We start from the raw sequence: 23165 nt of genomic DNA on the forward strand, positions 1-23165 counted from the left end.
CATTTCAGGACTTAAAAAACTCCTTTAGGTTCTTGTTATAAACTGGAATTGTCATAGCTCAATGAAGCTATTGACAAATCCTTCCAATTCTGAATTTTGAGGTGTGAATAGGCCATATTTCAATAAACATGTCCTCGGGAGAGGATTTTAAAAAGGGCATAATTAGGTTTTATTTTTCAGATTTCTTCTGTCACATAATGTATGCAATAATAATTTTTTCTTAGTGAATAAAATAAAACTTGATATAAAAATAAATTTCAAACTGCAGATACTGGTACTAAAGTACCATTTAAAATTTGTAATGTCAATATCTTCAGCAAATTGATGAGTATTTTATAATTGAATTTATTGGGGTGACATTGGTTAATAAAATTATATAGGTTTCAAGTGTACAATTCTATAGTATATCATCTATATATTGTGTTCACCACTTCAAGTCAAATCTCTGTCACTGTTTATCCTTTGCTTACTCTCTTCTACCTGCCCTCACCTCCCTTGTCCCTCTAGTCATCACCATACTGTTGTCTGTGTCAGATGAATATTTTTCATACACACTAATATCATTTGTTCAGACTTGTGGTCAAAAAAAATCTGAACCATAAAAACATATCTAAAAATTGCTCTGTTCTATTGACCTCTAAATCACAGCTACATGATTTTATAATATTTATACAAGTGCTGGGGAATGGATTTTATTAGTAAAAGTAACAGATATTTTTGAATGCCTGGCATATCCTTATTTTTAGCCCTATTAGCCTTGGATGGAGTGAGTATACTAAAAATAGCATGTGATCTTGTCATACTCTTTGCAAGGAAGATAAGCATTAATTATATTTCATCGAAAGAAACCCATTTTGAAATAACCCATTATGTGTTAATTCTTTAATTTTTAGTGTAAGAGCTTTGAAGGCTGTTTCTTATATAATTAAGTCTTTCTATAGAAACAGTTAAGAACACAGTGAATTAAGATCTAGTAATATGTGTTGCTTTTGAAAAAGACTACTGTGAGGACAGTTCCATATGATTTATTATATTTTTTAAAGTGTGAGGTTCAGTGTTATACTAATTTTATTACTAGAAGATAAAATTAATTGAATTTTTACCACGTATTGGCATTGTACTGAAAAATTAACATACTTATTTAAATCTCATATCTTTCTGAAGTGTCTTCCTCATTTAATAGATGGAGAAACTAAGAGACCAAATTAACATTAGTAACTTACCCAGAGTCATTTAGCTACTATGGGATGAAATTCAATTCCACTTTGTGCTCTTAAGAGTGCCTCTTATGTTATAACCTTTGAGGTTATTTGAGTACTAACCTAAAATAATGATTATGTGTATTTGTGCAGAGAGAACCATTTTAAGTAGGAGAATGCACAGACCATATAACCAAATGTAAAGAACCAATGCAGAAAGCAAATATGTTTGACCAGAGCAGAGAAAACTGGTGTTTTGGTTTTGGGTATGAAAGATTATTGGTATTTTATTTATTTTATTCTTTTGATAGCTTTCTTTTATGTGAGATGATTATCAGAACACTTTATACCTGAAAGGGACTATAGGAATTATAAAGAGAAGTTAGTTCCCACTCATCTGATTGTATATGGGAAACTGAGTGGTTTTATTATTTTATTTTTTAAATATATTTTATTGATTTCAGGGAGGAAGCAAGAGGGAGAGAGAGATAGAAACATGAATAATGAGAGCTAATCATCAATTGGCTCCCTCTTGCATGCCCCACACTAGGGATTGAGCCTGCAACCCAGGCATGTGCTCTGATCACGAATTGAACAGTGACCTGATTCACACAGGTGGATGTTCAACCACTGAGCCACGCCACTGGGCAAAACTGAGTGGTTTTAAAGTACTTGTCCAAGGACCCGTAGCTTTTTAGTGCATAGCAGTATCTGTTTACCATCACTTTTGATTGCATGCTTGTGCTCTTTTCCCAACACTCTTCGGTAAGTGGGGTTTCAAACAACTTAACATATTTGAAAACCAAATTGAAACACATACATCTATGTATGTACCTGTCCTCTGATTATTTTTTTATTGATATTCCTTTATGGTGTGCATGTTTAAGGTGGTGGGGTAAAGAGATAACTTGTTTAAATATTTGCTATTTTTTTTGTTTGCTTAGCCTAAATTATTGACAATAAATATTTTATTTGCTTAGAAATTATAAATATTGGATTCACATATTTTAGTTTTGCTTTTTCTCTTGATAAAATAATATAAAAACTGAAATCACATTTTTTCTCTCTTTATTTTGCAGTAGTATTATTGATTCCACAGAATACAGCCAACCTCCAGGTTTCAGTGGCAGTTCTCAGGTAAATTATATGCTTAAAAATATGTCTTGGTGGTACTATGAATATAATCATTTGATTGGTAAAATCAGGTTGGTTTACTGTAATGTCCTATCATATAGACTGCTGTTTTGAATGCTGTAACATTGATTAGGACTTGAATAGGTCTGATACATAATCAGCTATTTATTTGCTCATTAATGATGAGTTAAAATTTTTTAAAAAATCTTTATTGTTCAGATTATTACAGTTGTTCCTCTTTTTTCCCCCATATCTCCCCTCCACCAAGTTCCCACTTCACCCTCTGCTCCTAAACCTCCCTCATCCTCATCCATAGGTGTACAATTTTTGTCCAGTCTCTTCCCCCACCCCCCACAGTTGTTTCCCCCCAAGAATTGTCAGTCCACTCCCTTTCTATTCCCCTGATTCTGTCAAGAAGAGAAAACTGAGATTTTTAACTCAAGGATTATGACTTCAGAGCCAATACTTTCAAATACGCATTTATCCAACCAAAATATTTTTTATTTTTATTTTTTTGAATACCTGCTATTTACCAGGCACTATTTTAGTTTCTGGGGATGCATTGTTGAACAAAAATGAAACAGACAAAAATCTCAAGTAACCAAGTTTCCAACCTAGTTGGAGAGATACTAATAGGTTATCCTTAAACAAAGAGAAGGTGAGGGAGCAAGCCACATGCTTAACTCTGAGAAGTTTCAGGCACAGAGATAACAAGTAAATAAGTCCTGATGTAGGAGAATGCCTGACATCCAGAAGTGAGCAAGGGGGAAAAAGTAGAAATGAGGTAAAAATATAACAAAGGCCACTTGGTGCATGACTTTCTTATGCAGTATAAAAACTAAGTTAGATCAATTAAATGAGCACTTGTCTCCCTTTTTACTTCGCATGAAAGGATTATCCTATCTAATAAAAGAGGAATATGCAAATTGACCATCATTCCAAGATGGCTGCCCCCATGTGGTCAAAGATGGCTGCTCATGTGGACACAGATGGTCACCAGAAGATGTCCAGCAGAGGAGGGCAGTTGGGAGGGACCGGGCCTGCAAGGGAGGGCAATTGGTGGTGACCAGGCCTGCAGGGGAGGGCAGTTAGAGGCAATCAGGCTGGCAGGCAGGCGAGCAGTTGGGAGTCAGCAGTCCTGGATTGTGAAAGTGATGCCTGGATTGTGAAGGCACACAGGCATAGAAAACACACACACAGATTGGAGAAGGTGCAGGTTGGGCTGAGGGACACCCTCCTCCCCCGCATAAATTTTGTGCACCAGGCCTGTAGTCCTATATAATAAAGGGCTAATATGCAAATTGAATGAACGTCGGAATGACTGGTCGCTATGACGCAAGTTGACCACCAGGAGTCAGATGCTCAATGTAAGAGCTGCCCCCCAGTGGTCAGTGTGCTCCCACAGGGGGCACTGCTCAGCCAGAAGCCTGGCTCATGGCTGGTGAGTGCAGTGGCAGTGGCAGGAGCCTTTCTCGCCTCCATGGCAGCACTAAGGATGTCCAACTGCTGTCTTAGGCCTGCTCTCCTGAGGGCTCACAGACTGCAAAAGGGCTCAGGTTGGGCTGAGGGACACCTTCTTACCCCCCGCTCTCCAAGTGCACAGATTTCATGCACTGAGCCTCTAGTATATTGATAATATTCCTGGAGCATTTAGAAAAATGGATTGACTACATTCTCTATATTAGAACCCCAAATAAATATTCAGACAGAGACAGACAACCTGGAATAAAATAAATGAAATACTTCCCTAAATGCCTTTGTGTCAAAAGAGTAGTTTTAGATGCTGCTACAAACAGTTACAAAAATAGTACTAGTGAAAATACTGACTACAAACTTTATGAAATGTGATCAGAATTGTCCTCAAAAATTTACATCATTAAATGAATTCTTTTTTTTTTAATGCATGAAAGGGTGAACTAGGCATTCAACTCAAGAAGCTGGGAAAGGTTTAAGATGGTAAATACAGAGAGAGAAATACAAAAAGAGCTCAAATAACAGTAAAATGTTTTTTTGTGTTTTTTTTTTTAATGTTTTTATTGACTTCAGAGAGATGAAGGGAGAAGGGGAGAGAGAAACATCAATGGTGCCAGAGAATCATTGTTTGGCTGACTCCTGCATGTCCCATATTAGATCAAGCCTGCAGCACAGTCATGTACTTTGACCAGGAATGGAACCATGACTTCCTGGTTCATGGATTGATGCTGAACCACTGAGCGAGACCAGCTGGGCTTCAGTAAAACGTTTTAATATATAATTGAAGTTGACTATTTAATATCGAGCATATTAAAATAATTTTATGCTGATTGTAATAAAAGTCCAATCTTAATGAAATGTATAATTTTAAAGAAAAGAAATAGATTTTAAAAATTATAGAACTATTTGAATATACCAGTTATCATAACTACTATTAATTTAGTGCAATTCCATAAAAAAAAAAATCTCAAAAATATTTTAAGGGTTTGCAGAGTGACCAACTGACTTTAATTAATTGATAGTATGAATGATTCAGAGGAATAATAATTATGATAGCATTCATCCAATAAGTTTTTTAATGTATTCTAAGACAGTTATAGCCAAAGCAGCACAAAATAAATTTAAAAGCGAACTGAAAGATAATTAAGAGTTTAGCCTGTGGTGAAGATTAGTGGCAAAGGGGAAGATCAATGATGGGCTCTCCCCACATGTACCACACTGGGGGTTGAGCCCAAATCCCAGGCATATGCCCCGACCAGAAATCAAATCTTGACTTCCTGGTTCATAAGTTGACCTTCAGCCACTGAGCCACACAGGCCGGGCTCCTATTTTTGATGAAATTTCCAAATGAGATAAAGTAAAATAGCCAAAGAACAATAAAACTGGAGGCATCACATTTTCTAATTTCAAACTTTTATATTACAAAGCTACAAGTAATCAGAACAATGTGATAAAAGCAGACACAAATTAAACATATGTGTATACCAAATGACCCTCACTTCCTCTCCTAGGTATAAAATCTAGAAAACTCTCACACCTGTGCACTAAGAGACATACAAAGATGTCCTTAAAAGCAAAAACAAAAACCATAGAAATAAATGTATGTAAAATGAACGACTGATTCAAGCACTGCTTTAAAATATGATTGTTACTTACCATCTGGTTTGAGCAGGGGTTCATTTTAGTATTTTGTTTATAATAATGCCTTAATATTTCTTAATACATTTGCAGTTGTGGCATAGTTATAGGTGAACTTGTGTCATCTCTCAAGGTCTCATTATGTACCTTATCTCTGTATCTGTTTCTTTGCCTCAAGCATAATCGATAATAACTTCTGTGGAAGAATTGTCTTATCCTTTCAGTTAACATGGAGTAGGTAATATTATAAACAGTTGACACTTAAACAATGTGGGTGACCACGCATTTTATGTTATTATATAATAAAGGCCTGGAGCACAAATTCGTGCACCAGTGGGCCAAAACTGGCTCTCTTGACATCCACTGAGAGATCCTGAATTTTGAGAGGGTGCAGGCCAGGTCGAGGGACACCACTGGTGCATGATCGGGACCAGGGAGGGACGCAGGAGGTTGGCCAGCTGGGGAGGGACTGTAGGAGGGCTCCAGGGCATGTCCAGCCAGTCTCACTCAGTCCTGATTGGCCACACCCCCACAGCAAGCTAACTTACTGGTTGGAGCATCTGCCCCTTGGTGGTCAGTACATATCATAGTGAGCAGTTGGGCAATGTTAACATATCATTAGCATATTGCATTTTGATTGGTTGAATAGATGACTAGACACTTAGCATATTATATTAGGCTTTTATTATATAGGATATTATATACTATATTCTTATAATAAAGTAAGCTAGAAAAAAAATGTTCTACAAAAATTGTAAGAGAAAATACATTTACAATGGCCCGCATTTAAGTGAACCTGTGCAGTTCAAGTGTCAACTGTATTTTTTATAGGAATTACTAGTATATGCCAATATATTTCAGGTTTGTTGTCTTTGTCTATATCTATCTACCTACCTACCTACCTACCTATATATATATGCTTCTCTCTCTTGCTAGCGCGGTCCCCCCCCCCCCATATATATATGACTTAGTTATCCTGATTTTCTACAGTATATGTCAAACTATTTAGTGCATACATATTACTGTCCCATACTCATATTCAATTTTAACTTAAATACATATTCTGTACAGTCATGCACTGCTCCTGTTATTCAAAAGATTAAAGACTACAATATAGGGATGATGGAAAAGTACATTTTAAAATTTGTAAAAATCTAAATTTTAGAATGGCAGTTATGATGGATTTTATCTTTGTTTAATTTGGAGAACTGATAGAAGCTTCTCATCTTGTATAATAATAAAAGCATAACATGCTAATTAGATCAGACATCCTTCCGGACAACCTTCCGGATGAAGCTAGGACTTCAAGGAAAGCCCAGGCCAGAGGGAAGCCAGTGCCAGCAGCAGGGGGAAGGAAGGCCTACTCTTGCGCAAATTTCATGCATCGGACCTCTAGTATTTTTATGAAATTGAGAACCTATATTTTCATCTTAAGAAACCATATTTTCACATTAAGTAAAAAATTAGAAAATGTGTAAGAACTATGGCTTTTTATCATTTGTAATTTATTTTAATGTGATGAACTTTTTGTTGAAATTAGGTATTCTGTGCAGAAAGGACATTTTTTTCCCTGAGTTATAAGTGTCTTTTCTTGTTAACACCTTAGACAAAGAAACAGCCTTGGTATAACAGCACTTTAGCTTCAAGACGAAAACGACTCACTGCTCATTTTGAAGACTTAGAGCAATGTTACTTTTCTACAAGGATGTCTCGTATCTCAGGTACACATTCAGGACTTCATTATTTTTTAAACTTTTATTTTTAATTATATTTTTTATGTTTATACATTTCAGTGACCACACATTCCATAATTTAATACATGATGATTTCAATAAAATACCTCAAATTTAAATTTCAGATCCATCTTTAATTTCCTTTGCTGGATTTATGGAAAGACCTATTTATAAAGCAAAAGTGTGTATTTTTGACATAGGCTATCAGAGTGTTGTAAAGGTTCTTAGAGATCTCGGATAACATTGCATTCCCATAGCTAGTTTTGTTCTCTTTCTGTGTTTAGAATTTTTAACCTTTACATAGGGAACTATATAAAGTTTAAAAAAACACAACCATGTATATGTAGATAGCAAAAGTAAGTTCCATTCATTTGCCTTCTATTATCCAACATTTATTAAATTCTAAATACTGTCTTCTGTGCTAAGAAGGAAAATATGTAAGAAATGGTTTTTATTGTCCAGGAGTAGTATAAACATAGTGGGAGAATGCAGCAGGTAAATTGTATGGGATAATGTATGTTATATAAATATGCAAAGGGTATTATGAGAAGAGAGAAGAATCTCTCCCAGCTTTGGTAGTGGGAAAACATTAGAGGAAATAATTGCTGTAAGGATTTCTGAAGAGTTGTATTTAGTTCAGGCTAGTATTAATTAACTTAAAAAGGTAAACAAAAACATGTTCAAAATAGAGGAAATAACTTATGCAAAGACATGGATGTGATAGTCTATGATATTTTTATTGCTGTTAGCTCTCTGATCTTTAGATTTTCTATTATCCTTGCTCACCAATTAAGTTAGACCATTAATGCCAATCCTACAGGTTTTTGTTTTGTTTTGCTTTTCATTTTTAAGTGATGTATATAATTTACAGTGATTGGTGATAAGTGGGATGCTCAGTTAATTCATGTCATTAGTAGTACACCTGCTCAAATTGAGAGCCACTAAGGATACAAATGTCTGCTATTTTATTAGTTGTTAAAAAATTTGGCCTTGGTATTCTCTTGAATTGGCATGTTTGTATTATAATTGGCACATTACTTCAAGCTTTATTGATAAGTGTGTTTGAAATTAATAATCAATAATTAATAAACAGATGAAAAGCTTTCATTTTCTTGCCAGGAAATCAAGTCTCTTATTTTTTTTTTCTTTTAACAATATTTTTTTTTATTGATTTTTCACAGAGAGGAAGAGAGAAGGGTAGATAGTTAGAAACATCGGTGAGAGAGAATCATCAATCAGCTACTTCCTGCACACCCCCTACTGGGGATGTGCCCGCAACCAAGGATGTGCCCTTGACTGGAATCAAACCTGGGACCTTTCAGTCTGCAGGCCGATGCTCCATCCACTGAGCCAAACCTGTTTCGGCTCAAGTCCCTTATGGAGCCTCTGTAATCTATACTAATAATATCTATACTAATAATAGAGGAATATGCAAATTGTCTTGGATGCTGTCATAGTAACAGTAACGACCAAACATTAGGCTGTGTGGGGTGACCAGGCCAGCAGGAGAGGGCAGTTGGGGGTGACCAGGCCTGCAGAGAAGGACAGTCGGGGGTGATTGGGCTGGCAGGGGACCAGTTAGGCATTAATCAGGCCTGCAGGGGAGTGGTTAGGGGGCAATCAGACTGGCAGGAAGAGGCAGTTAGGAACCAGCAGTCCCAGATTATGAGAGGGATGTCTGACTAAACCGGCAGTCAGACATCTCTCAAGGAGTTCAAGATTGGAGAGAGTGCAGGCTGGGCTGAGGAACACCTCCCTCCCACCCCCGCCCGTGCACGAATTTTCTGCACCGGGCCTCTAGTAGTCTATAAATTGCAACAGGAAGCTGTTAATTTGAAAGCATTCTGAGACTTACATTCTGATTGACAGAAGGAAGGTTCGTGTTAGCCCTTTCAGATGGCAAGTGTTAGAAATTAAAAACAGATCAGAAAGATTGGGCTAGACTATTGCTATTAATAATTTTTTAACTAATTAGCAGCACAGGCATGCTCTAGGATGGTAAAGGTAAATCACAAACCAATTTAATTAATTTGGGGATGTAAGTAGAATGATAAGTGAAGGTAAAAAGAAAGATTAGATTTTTATTTTTGTGAACCTAATACACATTGTTCTTAGTTTTTAGGAATCTCAAGCTTATCTTGTCAGATGTGCACATTGAGTACACTAATATTGCTCAATATGAACTTCCTTCTAGGTTACCTAAAAGTTTGGTTGTTCTTTTATATATTTTTAAATGAGAATCCACCCCACATCCCCTTTCTACTTTTTATTTTCACCTATGAAAATGAAAGATGAAGATTAAGAAATCAATGCCTTGGTTCTCAATTTTAATTGAAAGAGGAGGTAAATTATAAAGCTTTAGAAGAGAGAAAAGAGACACTGAATAGATACACTTTTACAAAATAATCTGTAATTAAGACAGGAGAGGTGATATGCTAGCTGATATGTATGGATGTTCATAAATCAAACAAGCAAATAGAATCCTACCTTTTTATAACCACATAAGTAAAATTTAATTCCTATACTTTTATATATAGAAGTAACTATTTTTAGTACTTTATTACTTTTGTTGAAAGTAGGTATTAATGTAATGAATGATGTCATGATGGCCAGAAGTTTAACAACCCTAGAAAAGGATTATGGTCTTCAACAGAATACACATTCTCTTTATTAATTTTGGAGAGGAAGGAAGACTAAGAGAGGGATCATTGATGGGCTGCCTCCTGCACACCCACACTGGGGATCAAGCCCACAATGCAGGCATGTGCCCTGACCGGGACCTCCTAGTTTATAGGTCAGTGATCAACACTGAGCCATGTCTGCTGGGCAGAATATACAGTCATGAGTACTTGTAAATTTTATGTACTTAGGGATTGATGTAATATGAGAAAAAATAGATTAGCATTAAAACAAATTTTAAATGAGTAAAGTAACTGCCTTCCCAGTATTTATTACATCATTCACAATAATAGGATTATATATGAAAAGAACTAATTAACTGTTACATCTAAGCCACTTTATGATAATTGATTTTTTTTAGAACCAATTAACTGTACCTCCAAACCACTTTGTAGTACAGTTGATTTTTTTCAATAACCCATGTTTTACTTATAATTTGTTAAATTTCCTGAGAATAATTTTTGTGTAGCAGGAGCTTTATCTCATTAACATTATGATATTTCATGCTAATTTGTTCCTTGCTGTTTTTAGAATAGAAACACTACAAATTGGACCCTTTTAATGTAGATTGTTAATGAATTGGCTAAGTTAGTTTTAAGTCTTTAAATGGTTATTAAAATTGAAAGATCAGCTAAGTTTTCAATCTCTTTAGTTCTTAGTCTCTTCATCTCAAGATTGGGAAGAATTGAGGTTTTTAAAATATTATTCTTAATTTGTGGCTATTGCTCTTGGATGTTGCAGTTCTTTTGTTTTCTTTTGTTTTCTTTATATAGATGACAGTCGAACAGCGAGCCAGTTGGATGAATTTCAGGAGTGTTTGTCCAAGTTTACTCGATATAATTCAGTACGACCTTTGGCTACCCTGTCATATGCTAGTGATCTCTATAATGGTTCCAGCATAGTCTCTAGGTAAGTACTGGGCAGCACTCCACTATTTCCTTTTGCAAGATTATCTAGAATTTAATTGAATTTGAGAAGCAATTATGGTGTTATGGTTAAGGCTTTAATGTTCTGAAGTCAGTTGTCTGCCAATTTTTAGTTCTTTGGTCTTAGGCCAGTTTTCAATCTCTATCCCTCAATCTCTTCATCTCAAGAATGGAATGATTAATAGTATTCACCTCATAGGGTTGCAGTTGTGTTCTTGTAATATCCTTGACTGGTTTGATGAGAAGGTATGCTGTTCTCATAAGTGCTTCCTCTTCTTAAGTTTTCTGTACATATTTGTAAAGAATTGGTATTATTTCTTCCATATATTTGAGAATTCTCCAGTGAAGCAATCTTGGCCTCGAGTTTTCTCTGGGGGAAAACTTTTAAATACAAATTTAATTTTTAATATATGTAGAGCCAAATATCATTTCTTCTTGATTGAGGATATTTTTAGTTTGTCTTTTAAGTAATTTTTCCATTTCACTTAGGTTGTTCAATTTGTTTTTCAATTTGTTTCAAGTGTTTATAATATTCCTTTATTATTCTTTTAATATCTTTAAATTCTATAAAGATGCTCACTTTCTCATTCCTGGTATTGACAATTTGTCTCCCCTACTCCCTACCTTACCGCCCACTTAGTAGTCTGGTTTAGAAGTTTAATTTTATTTATCTTCTTCGGAGCCAGCTCTTGATTTATTAATACTCTCTATTTGTCTATTCTCTGTTTCATTGATTTATACTCTTCATTGCCTTTTTTGCTTTCTTTAGTTTTAATTTGCCCTTATCTTTTGGTTTCTTCTTTATTGTAGATAATTTGTGTTACAAAGTTTCCTACTAGCACTGTATTGGCTGCATGCCACAGATTTTGATGTGATGCCTTTTTTTCTCCAAAATATTTTTATTATGGTAAATACACATAACACAAAATTTGCCATCTTAACAAGTTACTATTCAGTGATATTAAATACATTCCTAATAATATGCTGTCACTACCATCCATCTTCTTAATACTTGACATATAAAAAAAAGTCAGAGCCCACTGAAAAAATAACTCCTCATTCTCACCATTCTCCAGTCCTGACAACCACCATATTCTACTTTCCGTCTCTCTGATGTTGACTAAATATCCCATACAAGTATAATTAGGCTATATTTTTTAAAGAAAATTTTTCAATATTCAAGCTTTATTAGGAGATGAAGACTAGTTAGTAACAACAAAGGGAGATAGTATCTAAATAATTGAAAGGACTTGGAAACTTTCATAGAACAAATAATTTTTTTGCTTTCCCTAATTTCTCACATTCAAATGCGTTATTGGTAATAAGTATGTTTTAAAGGATTTTAATTCCTTTCAAAATAGGACCTTTAATGAATTTCTTTTGGGCCCTGGCTGGGTGGCTCAGTTAGTTGGATCATTGGTCTTGTACACCAAAAGGTCTCAGCTTCAATTTCCGGTCAAGGCACGTACGTGCCTAGGTTATAGGTTTGATCCCCATTCAGGACACATACAGGAGCAACCAATTGATTATTTCTCTCACATCAATGTTTCTCCCTCTCTCTCTCTTTAAAAATTAATACACACATATCCTCAGTTGAGGATTTAAAAAATAAATTTCTTTTGGGAAAAGTGGTAAGACATGTTAGAGATGACGTTGAATTTGGTATATTTCATTATGTTGTAGAAGAAATTATTCTTACTGTACAATTGTAAGAAATATATTATATCTACACTTGGTCAGTTATTGCAGTGAGAATCACACTGAGAGAAAGGCTGAACCAGAAACTTTGCTTTTACATTTTTTCTTTCCTTATAGGTAATTTTCAGTTAATTAATACCACACTCATAAATCCACAAGGTGGCAGCATTTGTTTATTTTGACAGTATCTCAGCTAATTAAACAGTAGACAGGTATGGAAATTAGTGCTTACATTGCAGTTCATAGATAGCTCATCTTATACATAGCAGTAATGTCACTTTTGTCCTTTTCCTTAAATTAGGTATTGAGTAGCTACCAGAGAGGAATGGCTTTAAAGCATAATTTAAACTTTGACTACATAGTAGCAATGGCTCTAGGTTCTTGAATCTGGTTTGAATTTTACATACCTAGATTGTTATGTTTAAAATTACTATACACTCCATTTATAGTTTAGAGATTTAACATTTTTCTTATGTTTTCTCAAATTTTTAAAATAGAATTTCATCAGACATTAGTAAATCCATAAGAAGAAAATGGATGCTAGTGTTCAGGGTTATGAAACTGCCTTGTTTGTTCATATCTTATAATCGTAAAAAATATGACAAACTGTGGGAACAAAATTCCCTTCTTGGAAAATTGACATCTTTGTATTGCTTTGTGCCACACTGTACTGGAAGTGTGCATTAATCAGCTGTCCTGTGTGATCTCTGGCCTTGTTGCTTACTCACTTGACTGATGGCCCTTTTGACAAAGAATAGAATCAGTTTCCTACATCTGAATTACATTTTATAACTGTTTTAAACACATCACTTTAAAAAAAAACAAACCAGTTGACATATTTCAAGTGTGAAAGAAAGTTACAGTTTATTTACATGGTTAAAATTAGGCTCCATTAATATTATTTTTCAAGAAAAATATGTTTGTGTATTTTGAAATTTAAAACATTTTACAAAATTGAATTTATCATTACAATGAACTTTCATAAACCACCTGTTTTAAGAATTACTGGTGATAGCCGGGACCGGTTTGGCTCAGTGGATAGAGCGTCGGCCTGCGGACTGAAAGGTCCCAGGTTCGATTCCAGGCAAGGGCATGTACCTTGGTTGTGGGCACATCCCCAGTAGGGGGTGTGCAAGAGGCAGCTGATGGATGATTCTTTCTCAGCGATGTTTCTAACTCTCTATCCCTCTCTCTTTCTGTCTGTGAAAAATCAATAAAATATATTAAAAAAAAAAAGAATTACTGGTGATAGTGGATAGCAGAAATGAATTTTATATAACAAGCAAGATTTCTTACAATTCTCTTGAATTTAATTGCACAAGCAGGGTATGTTTCAGTTAATTTGTTTACCTTTTACTTTGTTTATGTTTTAGCCAAACCAATCATTGTTTATTTTTGTTTACATTTCATAATTAAAGCAGTTGAAATATTATATTGTGAAGTAAGAGATCGTCTATTTTGGTTAAGCTCTGTAAAGCTCTCTAAAAACTACATTGTTCACTTGAATTATTTCATGATCTATTTTAGATCCTAATTATGTTTATGTTTGGGTACAGACATGCTTAAATCTGTCCAAGATTGGGAACAAATGACTCAGTGTTTAAAAGAACAGTACTTAAATATCAAGTTTCAATTATGTGGAAGTACTTGCATATTTTAAAAAGGCAGCTGTTTGTATTCTCTTTTAATCAAGATTGACTAGAAATAATAGTATTCTTTATAAATTTTGGTCAGTAATCCTATGAAAACCTTACTGATTTAAACTATAAAGAACGTTGATATCCAGAATATAAAAAGGATATTCTATACAGGTCCTTTATATCTCAATATATTAAGAAAAAAACATAACCAGAGTGTAAGAAAATAATAGCAGTGGATTTAAAAAGTTAATTTTTAGTATAAGAGTAAAGAATGAGCAAATGTAGATAATTAATCTTTGTAGGAAAAAGAAAGAGCTGTCTTGTGTAATGGGGTAGCGACAGAAGAAATAATAGACTTATATCATCAAATCAATTCTTTTGACAGGTAGCAATTTTATTTTTATGTCAGTTTTCTTCCTGCAGTGTCTTTGGACAATTGTTTTGATAAGATAGTGTTTAAACTTTTTTTTTTTTAAGAGCTATAGTTTGAAAGGGTACATTATAGGTGTAGGAAAAGTACTTAGAGATAATATAATGGATACTCCCATGAAGTCTGAGCTATACCTAAACTTCTTAAGTTAAGAATAGGATTTCAACCTCAATAACTCTGTCTTTTGCCAGACACAGTAACATATTTTTCTTCAGTGGCATGAGGTTGTGGATATAGAATGAGTCGGGATAGTTGAATAGTTGTCATCGATATAGTTATGTTGCATTAGAATCCATAGGACAGTAGCTGAGATAGTCCAGTTGAGGTGGTTGCACAAATAAATCTATTGCATTGTTACATAGTCCTGTTTTATTGGAGGGAACATTTGCTGAATTGTGATGTAGTCAATAGCATTTAATGAAATTCCTTTAAAATTTTTATAAAATTAAGAATTTAAAACTATAATGAAAAGTGAGAATCTCAACATGTTTTTATGGGATATATTTTTAATGTGTACTTATTTTCTTTATTTATCTCATCATTAGTTCAGCAAAGCTTCTTACTAATTTATTAACTAAACCATTAACAGTTATGTGAAAGAATATAACAGGTAATCATAAAATGTCTAATCCTTTCTCTTTCCCACTATTCACATACCTGTTGATATATTTGGTAAATCCAAGTGATATTCCTCTGGTTTTAAATAAGACTGTTACTTCCAGATTGCATTTTTTAACCATTCAGAACCCATTTAACCTCCTTTCAGAGAGGCTTCCTTGACCTCAGGGAAGCCTGCTCTTCCACTTACCCTATTGCCTTTCTGTAAGTATCAAAGCCTGTGAAGATCAATTCAAATCTCAAGTCCTCCATCTCAGTGGTTGCCAACCAGTGGTCCAAGGTGAGGTCTAAAAGGTTGGCAACCACTGGTTTAAGGAAACCTTTGGAGCAGTGGTCGCTAACCGGTGATCTACAGACTACTGGTGAGTCCATGAGGTCCAAAAGGTTGGCAAACACTGTTCCACCTGATTACCCAACCAGGAGGAAGTTTGCCTCAAGGTGTCCCTTAAAAGAGAAGGACAAAGAGAGTCCTGGAGCAGTCCTGCAATGACTAAAAACTCAATACTGTATTTGCAGAAGGATTTAAGTTGATGAAGTACTGTCACATTATCTTTGTTGGACCACCCACCCACCCTAGGAGGAAAATAAAGTCCTTCAATAATGAAGTTATATCACCACCCACATTTTGCCGGATGAAATATAAACTAAAAAAGCTATTAAGAGCCCTGTCTGGTGTCACACAACTAATAAATGGTACATATCTCCAGAGAGCCTTGAACTTGTGCTTTATCTTATAGTCAGACAGCCAGTTCATCAGCTCGTATATTAGGGGAAGAAGTTGGCCTAACGCCAACTCCTTTGCCAGGGCGCAGTGCCTCTGATACTGGGATTATGCCATAATTCTGGTAGGAAAGCCACTATTTTGGATGTCCTTTCCGACATCTGTTATGCAGTCATTTTTGTTGAGGTTCACCATCCACTATCAATCTGCACCCATCAGCTTCATCTCATTCATCTTGTGGCATCCTTGTTTGGTTTTTCGTATTGAGTAATGCTGGCCTCATAAAATGAGTTTGGAAAAATTTGAGAGAGTTCCCTTCTATTTTAATTTTTTGAAGAATTTGAAAAGGATTGGTATTATTTCTTCTTTGAATGTTTGGTAGAATCTACCACTGAAGCCATCTGATCCTGGACTTTGTTGGGAGGATTTTTGTTTGTTTGTTTTGTGAGTTTATTTTTATAAAGGTATTCTTATTGATTTCGGAGAGGAGGGGAATGGGAAAGAGAAAGAGAAACATCAATGATGAGAATCATTAGTCGGTTGTCTCCTGCATGACATGAGCCTACAACCTACGCATGTGCCCTGACTGGAAATCGAACCTGGTTCACAGGTTGCTGCTGAACCACTGGTCAAGATGGCTGGCCCATAATGATAACTTAATGATTCAACTTTTATGTGTATTTTATCCCTTTATCACCACCCCTCCCTTAACTGCTTCAGTAATTCCTCTGGTATACTAATTTATTTATTAAACTGACATTAAATAGTGTGAGATTCTATCTTCTCCACAAAATGGTAGGAAGAAGAATAACTAGAACTTACAGAAAATATTAATTGATGATTTTCTTTTTACTAATTTTTAATATTGCAAACCATTTAAACTTTCCTCACTACTTTTATAGCATAATTTTATTAGCCTTGACAGTTGGGTAGGTTGTATTATGGTTACTAAAACAAATGAAAAAGTAGTCCCAAGTTTCTACTAACAAAAGAACCATCTATAAACAGAATTATGTAGCTATGTGCATTTCATCACACTTGTAATTTGATGTCTTGGTCATGATTTAATCTGGACATAGGGCCTGGGACAGTCTGAGGGCCTTTCAAGTAGATCTCTTATCATTGTAGACAGAATCATTTCAGAAATAGAATAAACCAAATTATGAACAGTTGTCATTATAAATGTCACAAGTATAAATAAATAGTCTTACTGACCACAAATACATATGTTTTGTTACCCGCCCCCCGCCCCTTTCAGTATTGAATTTGACCGGGATTGTGACTATTTTGCAATTGCTGGGGTTACAAAGAAGATTAAAGTCTATGAATATGGCACAGTCATTCAGGATGCTGTGGATATTCATTACCCTGAAAATGAAATGACCTGCAATTCCAAAATCAGGTATCTACATTATTTTCTTTCATATTGCAGTTTATATGTAACAGTTGATATCTATAATAAGAATGAATTTGTTTTTTGCTTTTCTAGGAAACTCCTTACTTATTCATAGTGAACACTATAATTGCCTACAGAGGATACATCAGAATATCTTTCTTAATAGATATTGGTTGCTTTCCCTCAACAGTTATTGCTTTTCAGTTTGTCAAATGAAAGCTATTTTTCTTTCACTTAATTAAGTAAAGATCTTTGTTGTAGATGGCCTTTCATGAGGTATTGAATAAAGGATTACTATAGCTTATGAATATGTCTGAAAATCAGGAATTTTTCCCCTAGCATACACATTTCTAAATATTATGTTTTATAGTCTTAAGAATTCTTTTCATAAGAACATTCTGTTTCTTTTCATTAAGAACATAATATTTAAGTTTCCTGTATTAGGGGTTAGAGTTCATAATGGGTATGGTAAAATACTGCATTTTTAACAGTATTCAAACTTGGGATACTGTTCAAAATTGACGAACTAGGCACAATTTCTGATTTGCAACCCAAAAATTTTAGAGGAGTCCTGGAATCTGCATTTTAAAAATAAGCTTCCTAAGCTGGTTTCATGGGCACTGGCTTAAAGGGGGATGATATAAGGAAATCATCTAATAATAAATTATTTAGAACTTTGAACATTACCCAGTCATCCTTGTACCTTTTTTTATTTGAATGAATGACATATATATTATGTGTATGTTTAATAGTGTTAATTATATAGCAAGTATTACAGTCTTTATATAATTACTAGGGGCCGGTGCACAAAATTTGTGTGGGGTGGAGGGGGAGGTTGTTCTTCAGCTCAGCCTGCACCCTCTCCAATCTGGGATCCTTCGAGGGATGACTGACTGCCTGTTTAGGCCCAATCTCACATGGGCAGTTAGACATCGTACTCACAATTCAGGACTGCTGGCTCCTAACTGCTCGCCTGCCTACCTTCCTAATTGCCCCTAACCACTTCTGCCTGCCAGCCTGATCACCCCCTAACCACTTTCCTGCCAGCCTGATTGATGTCTGACTGCTCCCCTGCCAGCCTGTTTGCCCCCAACTTCCCTCCTCTGCCAGCCTGGTCACCTCTAACTGCCCTGCCCTGCAGGCTTGATTGCCTCCAACTGTCCTCCTTTGCAGACCTGGTCCATCTTAACTGCCCTCCTTGCTGGCCATCTTGTGGTGGCCATCTTGTGTTCACATGGGGGCAGGATCTTCGACCACATCAAGGCAACCATCTTGTGTGTTAGAGTGATGGTCAATCTGCATATCACTCTTTTATTAGATAGGATAGAGGCCTGGAGCATGGGTGGGGGCCAGCTTGTTTGCCCTGAAGGGTGTCCCGAATCGGGGGGGGGGGGGGGGGGGGGGCCTGGGCGAGGGGCCTGTGGTAGTTTGCAAGCAGCTATGCCCCCTGGCGACCCAAGCGTAAGCCCTGGTACCTGGGATTTATTTATCTTGTACAATTGAAACTTTGTAGCCTGGAGCAGAGCCAAGCCTTCTGCTCGCAGCCATTTCTGTTGGGATTTATTTATCTTCTATAATGAAACTTTTTAGCCTTAAGTAGAGGCCTGGGCTGGCCAGGATGTGCGGAAAGCTTGGCTTCCTCCATTGCTGTGGAAACCCAAGCCTCCCTCCTGCTTGCTCTGTGGCTACAGCCATCTTGGTTGGGTTAATTTGCATACTCACTCCTGATTGGCTGGTGGATGTGGCCTGTGGGTATAGCAGAGTGGTGGTTAATTTGCATATTTCCTTTTTATTAGATAGGATAGCTTTATTTTTTGTTTCCTAATTCATTCATAAAAATGGTAGACGCATAATTTGTGAGCCTGCTCATTTTCAGTGGCACTTACTGAGAATCCATTATACTTTTTGTCCAAGTCCAACATGAATAAGACATAATGTTATTGAATTCTTCTTACATGGCAGTCATTGTCTTAAGTGCTTTGTCTTAGCAGACCAATGAGATACTTACCTTTATTGCCCTACTATATATATTATACAAGGAGGGTGAAGCACAGAAAAGTTAATAAACTTGCTTCAGATTACACAGCTAGGGTTTGGAGGTACCAGGATTCAAACAGGTAGTTTGGTTCTAGAATCTGTGCTCTTAACCATTTCGTGTTCTTCATTTATAACATGGAGAACAAAGAGTAATACCTATTTTATTAGATTGTACTTTATTTTATTTATTTAAAAAAATACATTTTATTGATTTTCCACAGAGAGGATGGAAGAGGGACAGAGAGCTAGAAACATCAGTGAGAGAGAATCATCAGCCAGTTGCCTCCTGCACACCCCCTTCTGGGGATGTGCCCGCAGCTAATGTACATGCCCTTGACCAGAATCGAACCTGGGACCTTTCAGTCCGCAGACCAATGCTCTATCAACTGAGCCAAACCGGTTTCAGCTAGATTGTACTTTATTTATCTATTTATTTATTTATTTTAAATATATTTTATTGATATTTTACAGAAAGGAAAGGAGAGATAGAGAGCTAGAAACGTCGATGAGAGAGAAACCTTGAACAGCTGCCTCTTGCACACCCCCCACCGGGGATGTGCCCGCAACCAACATACATGCCCTTGATCATAATTGAACCTGGGACATTTCAGTCCGCAGACTGACGCTCTACCACTGAGCCAAACTGGTTTTGGCTAGATTGTACTTTAAATAAATGCACATAATGCACTCAGTACAATACTTAGCCCATCTCAAGAATTTATATTAAATGTGACTATTGAAAATGTGGAATTGAGAGTTTACCCTTTCTTGACACTTAAAAATATGTCAGATCTTTTGGTACCTTGGAATAAATGGAGGATGCTTTTCAAGACAGGGTGCCATGGGCTTGGGACTGAAAGAATCAACATGTAAGCATGCCTAAAAACAATTTGGAGCATGGCAATAGTGAAAGTGAAGTAAATTACCCAAAGCCACAGCTAGTCAATGGAAGATCTGGAATTTGAGCTCAGGTCTATCTGAATCAAATTTAACTCTTAACTGTTCCATGTAATTTCACTCAGAAATTCAGTAAGTATATTTAAACATGCAAATTAATTCTTCCAATCTCTGAGATTTAGCATGAATGAAATTAGTAGGGAGCAAAAGACTTTATTATGTTCATATGCTTAGAAGTCATTTAGACTAATTGCTTTCAAAGTGGCTTCTTCCTTAATATACTATTTGCTTTATTACTCTATGCATGATTCACATCTGTGTCTCACCAAAAACACACATTTTTAGATGTTGCATTTTCAATTTTGGAGTGACTGAGAATAGCAGAAAACATAAATGTTAAAAGTTTAATTCTCATTGTTAAATGCTTTTGATTGGATTTTCATCCACAAGATTATGTTGATTTAGAATTTTTTTTATATATATATAAACTGAAATTTAATTTAAACTAGTTTAGTTGCTTTTATGATTTTGCACAACTGGGTTCGGGGACCTAAACAATCTGATTAGATCTTTGCTATTCTGCATGCTTTGTGCCCCCTTGGCCTCTATTATCTTCACCCATATGCATACTTTCTCATGTATTCAAGATGGCCAGTGGCAGCTTTAGGTTCATATTCATCTTTCAGCTAGTGATAAGACTGCAAAGTTGTATGGGTCATGACTTGGTAGTTTCAATAGAAAAATATGGGAAATACTTGATATCTTTCCTTCCTATATGTGTTATGAGCAGAGAAATGATGGTGAATTTATGTACAACATTTCAAAAGGGTTCTAATCTTTCTGGACATATCAAAATCTTTTATCTCTATTGTTAATTACTTTTACATAAAGTACAGCTTAAATATATTGCTTTTTTTCAGCTGTATCAGTTGGAGTAGTTACCATAAGAACCTGTTAGCAAGCAGTGATTATGAAGGCACCGTCATCCTATGGGATGGATTCACAGGACAGAGGTCAAAGGTCTATCAGGTAATTAACAATACTAATTTGTCTTGATAATCAAATTTTGACTTAATAATTATAATGCTTCATATGCTTCTAATTTAAAGGCACTATTTAGTATTTTTTATACCTATGTAATACTAAATCATGCTTTTAAAAGCATTTTTTTAGACTTTTGCATTTGTAGAATGTATCACATTTTAGTAAATTTATATTATATATAAAAAGTTTGGGAACTACTTTGCATCTCTTTTGTTTTCATAGCCTGTTCTCTCTCCCTCCCACAGTAGCAATAAATTGTTAACAAGTTTGTTATTGTTGTTTTTGCTGTATTTATTTTAAGATTTATATTCTGTCTGAGACTACTTTGTCTTCCTTCTACATCTAGGAGCATGAGAAGAGGTGTTGGAGTGTTGACTTTAATTTGATGGATCCTAAACTCTTGGCTTCAGGTTCTGATGATGCAAAAGGTACTATTTGAATCACCTTTCTTTCCCTCCCACCCCCTTTATTCCTTTTACTATCAGAAATACAGATATTTATTGAAATTTATAGCAATCTTATGATTACTGATTGTTCCAAAAATAACTGAACTCCAGAAATCTATATCTCTTTTGGATTGAAAGAAAAAGGGATATACTACATCTTCATTATTATATTTTCTGGATACATGCCACATGGTGTCATTTTTTTTTTCTAACACATTTAGAGATCTTTGCATTCAGAATTATATTAAATTTCCAGTGTATGCTAAAATATTTGAGTACGGTTAATCATGTTTCAAGGCAAAAATTCTACATCTCTTTTTGCCAATTTAATTGACCATTGCTATTTTTTCTTGTATATTAATCTTTTTGTTGTTGTTGTTGTTATTCATACTGTCCTGTTTGGCCTGGTTTTTCTTCCTATTAGATTTATAAAATCATATTAACAGTTATATTATCTTAGAGTTAGAAGCCTTAATTTCTTTGTGTGTTTTTCCCCCCTTTTTTCCTACATGTAATTTCTAAAAGTGGTAGTTGTTGGACCATTTTTACTTTTTTTAAATTTCTGTTTATAAATTACTGTATTAGTATTCCTAAAAATATTCTAAAGTTTTACTATGCCTCCATTCTTAATACAGGTTTTCAACCCCAAATGTACATAGTAATCACCCAGAGAGCTTTTTAAAAAACACTAATACATGGATCTACCTTATCTGGGTATTGTCCGTCCTGGATGGGACATTGAGACCAATCAAAAGATGAATGGGAAGGTTTTATTTCTGTAATTGTAAATGTTTGTTATTAATTCTATTATGCAACCAGGATTGTGACCTATATCCTGAAAATATATTTTGTGTATGTATTCTGGTATCTACAAGACATTTTTGTTTAAAAATAACAAGGTGGTTGCTATGGTACCTCAAAGACAACTGCTCACCTTTCTGCTTGTGCTTTCATATCTGACCTGCTCTGATCAGTCAGCTTTCTTTTTTTCTCCCCATCATTACAAATCTCAGTATATATCACTAGAATGAACTTAGTTATGAACTTAGTCATGTTATCACTTATTTTACATTGAATATCTATTTGTTTTCTAACTATGAAACTAAGCTCTCTTCATTTAAATATACTGTTCTTAAGTTGTTTAAAATTTTTGGTCCTAGTAAATCAAACTACTTTAGATTAATTTCTATGTTACAGAAGCATTTGCTAATGATTATTTATATATTTTTTGTTTTTATTTTCCTTTATTCTTAGTGAAGTTATGGTCTACCAACCTAGACAATTCAGTGGCAAGCATTGAGGCAAAGGCTAATGTGTGCTGTGTTAAATTTAGCCCCTCTTCTAGATACCATTTGGCTTTTGGCTGTGCAGGTAAGAACTACAAGCAGATTGTCTTCTTTTAATGTTGGTTTAGTATCATGTCTATGATAAAAGGGCATTTTAAAAATGAGAAACT

The 23165-nt window shown here is 35.2% G+C and overlaps 1 protein-coding gene across 5 annotated transcripts in view; it reads left to right on the plus strand.

The window, feature by feature from the left end:
• The window catches only part of COP1 (COP1 E3 ubiquitin ligase), a 94956-nt gene that overhangs the window by 40742 nt on the left and 31049 nt on the right, over nucleotides 1-23165 (plus strand). For all 5 annotated transcript variants that reach the window (XR_004988676.2, XM_036442075.2, XM_036442079.2 and 2 more), the window contains 7 exons: nucleotides 2279-2336; nucleotides 7051-7165; nucleotides 10630-10765; nucleotides 17148-17291; nucleotides 21140-21248; nucleotides 21610-21691; nucleotides 22964-23080. Coding sequence is in view for 4 of the 5 variants with exons in the window: in XM_036442075.2 (XP_036297968.1) it covers nucleotides 2279-2336; nucleotides 7051-7165; nucleotides 10630-10765; nucleotides 17148-17291; nucleotides 21140-21248; nucleotides 21610-21691; nucleotides 22964-23080 (761 nt within the window). In the remaining variant the exon portion in view is untranslated. The remainder of the gene's footprint in view (nucleotides 1-2278; nucleotides 2337-7050; nucleotides 7166-10629; nucleotides 10766-17147; nucleotides 17292-21139; nucleotides 21249-21609; nucleotides 21692-22963; nucleotides 23081-23165) is intronic.

This window comes from Pipistrellus kuhlii, unplaced genomic scaffold, assembly GCF_014108245.1.
Source record: "Pipistrellus kuhlii isolate mPipKuh1 unplaced genomic scaffold, mPipKuh1.p scaffold_m20_p_18, whole genome shotgun sequence".
NCBI classification, from domain to species: domain Eukaryota; kingdom Metazoa; phylum Chordata; class Mammalia; order Chiroptera; family Vespertilionidae; genus Pipistrellus; species Pipistrellus kuhlii.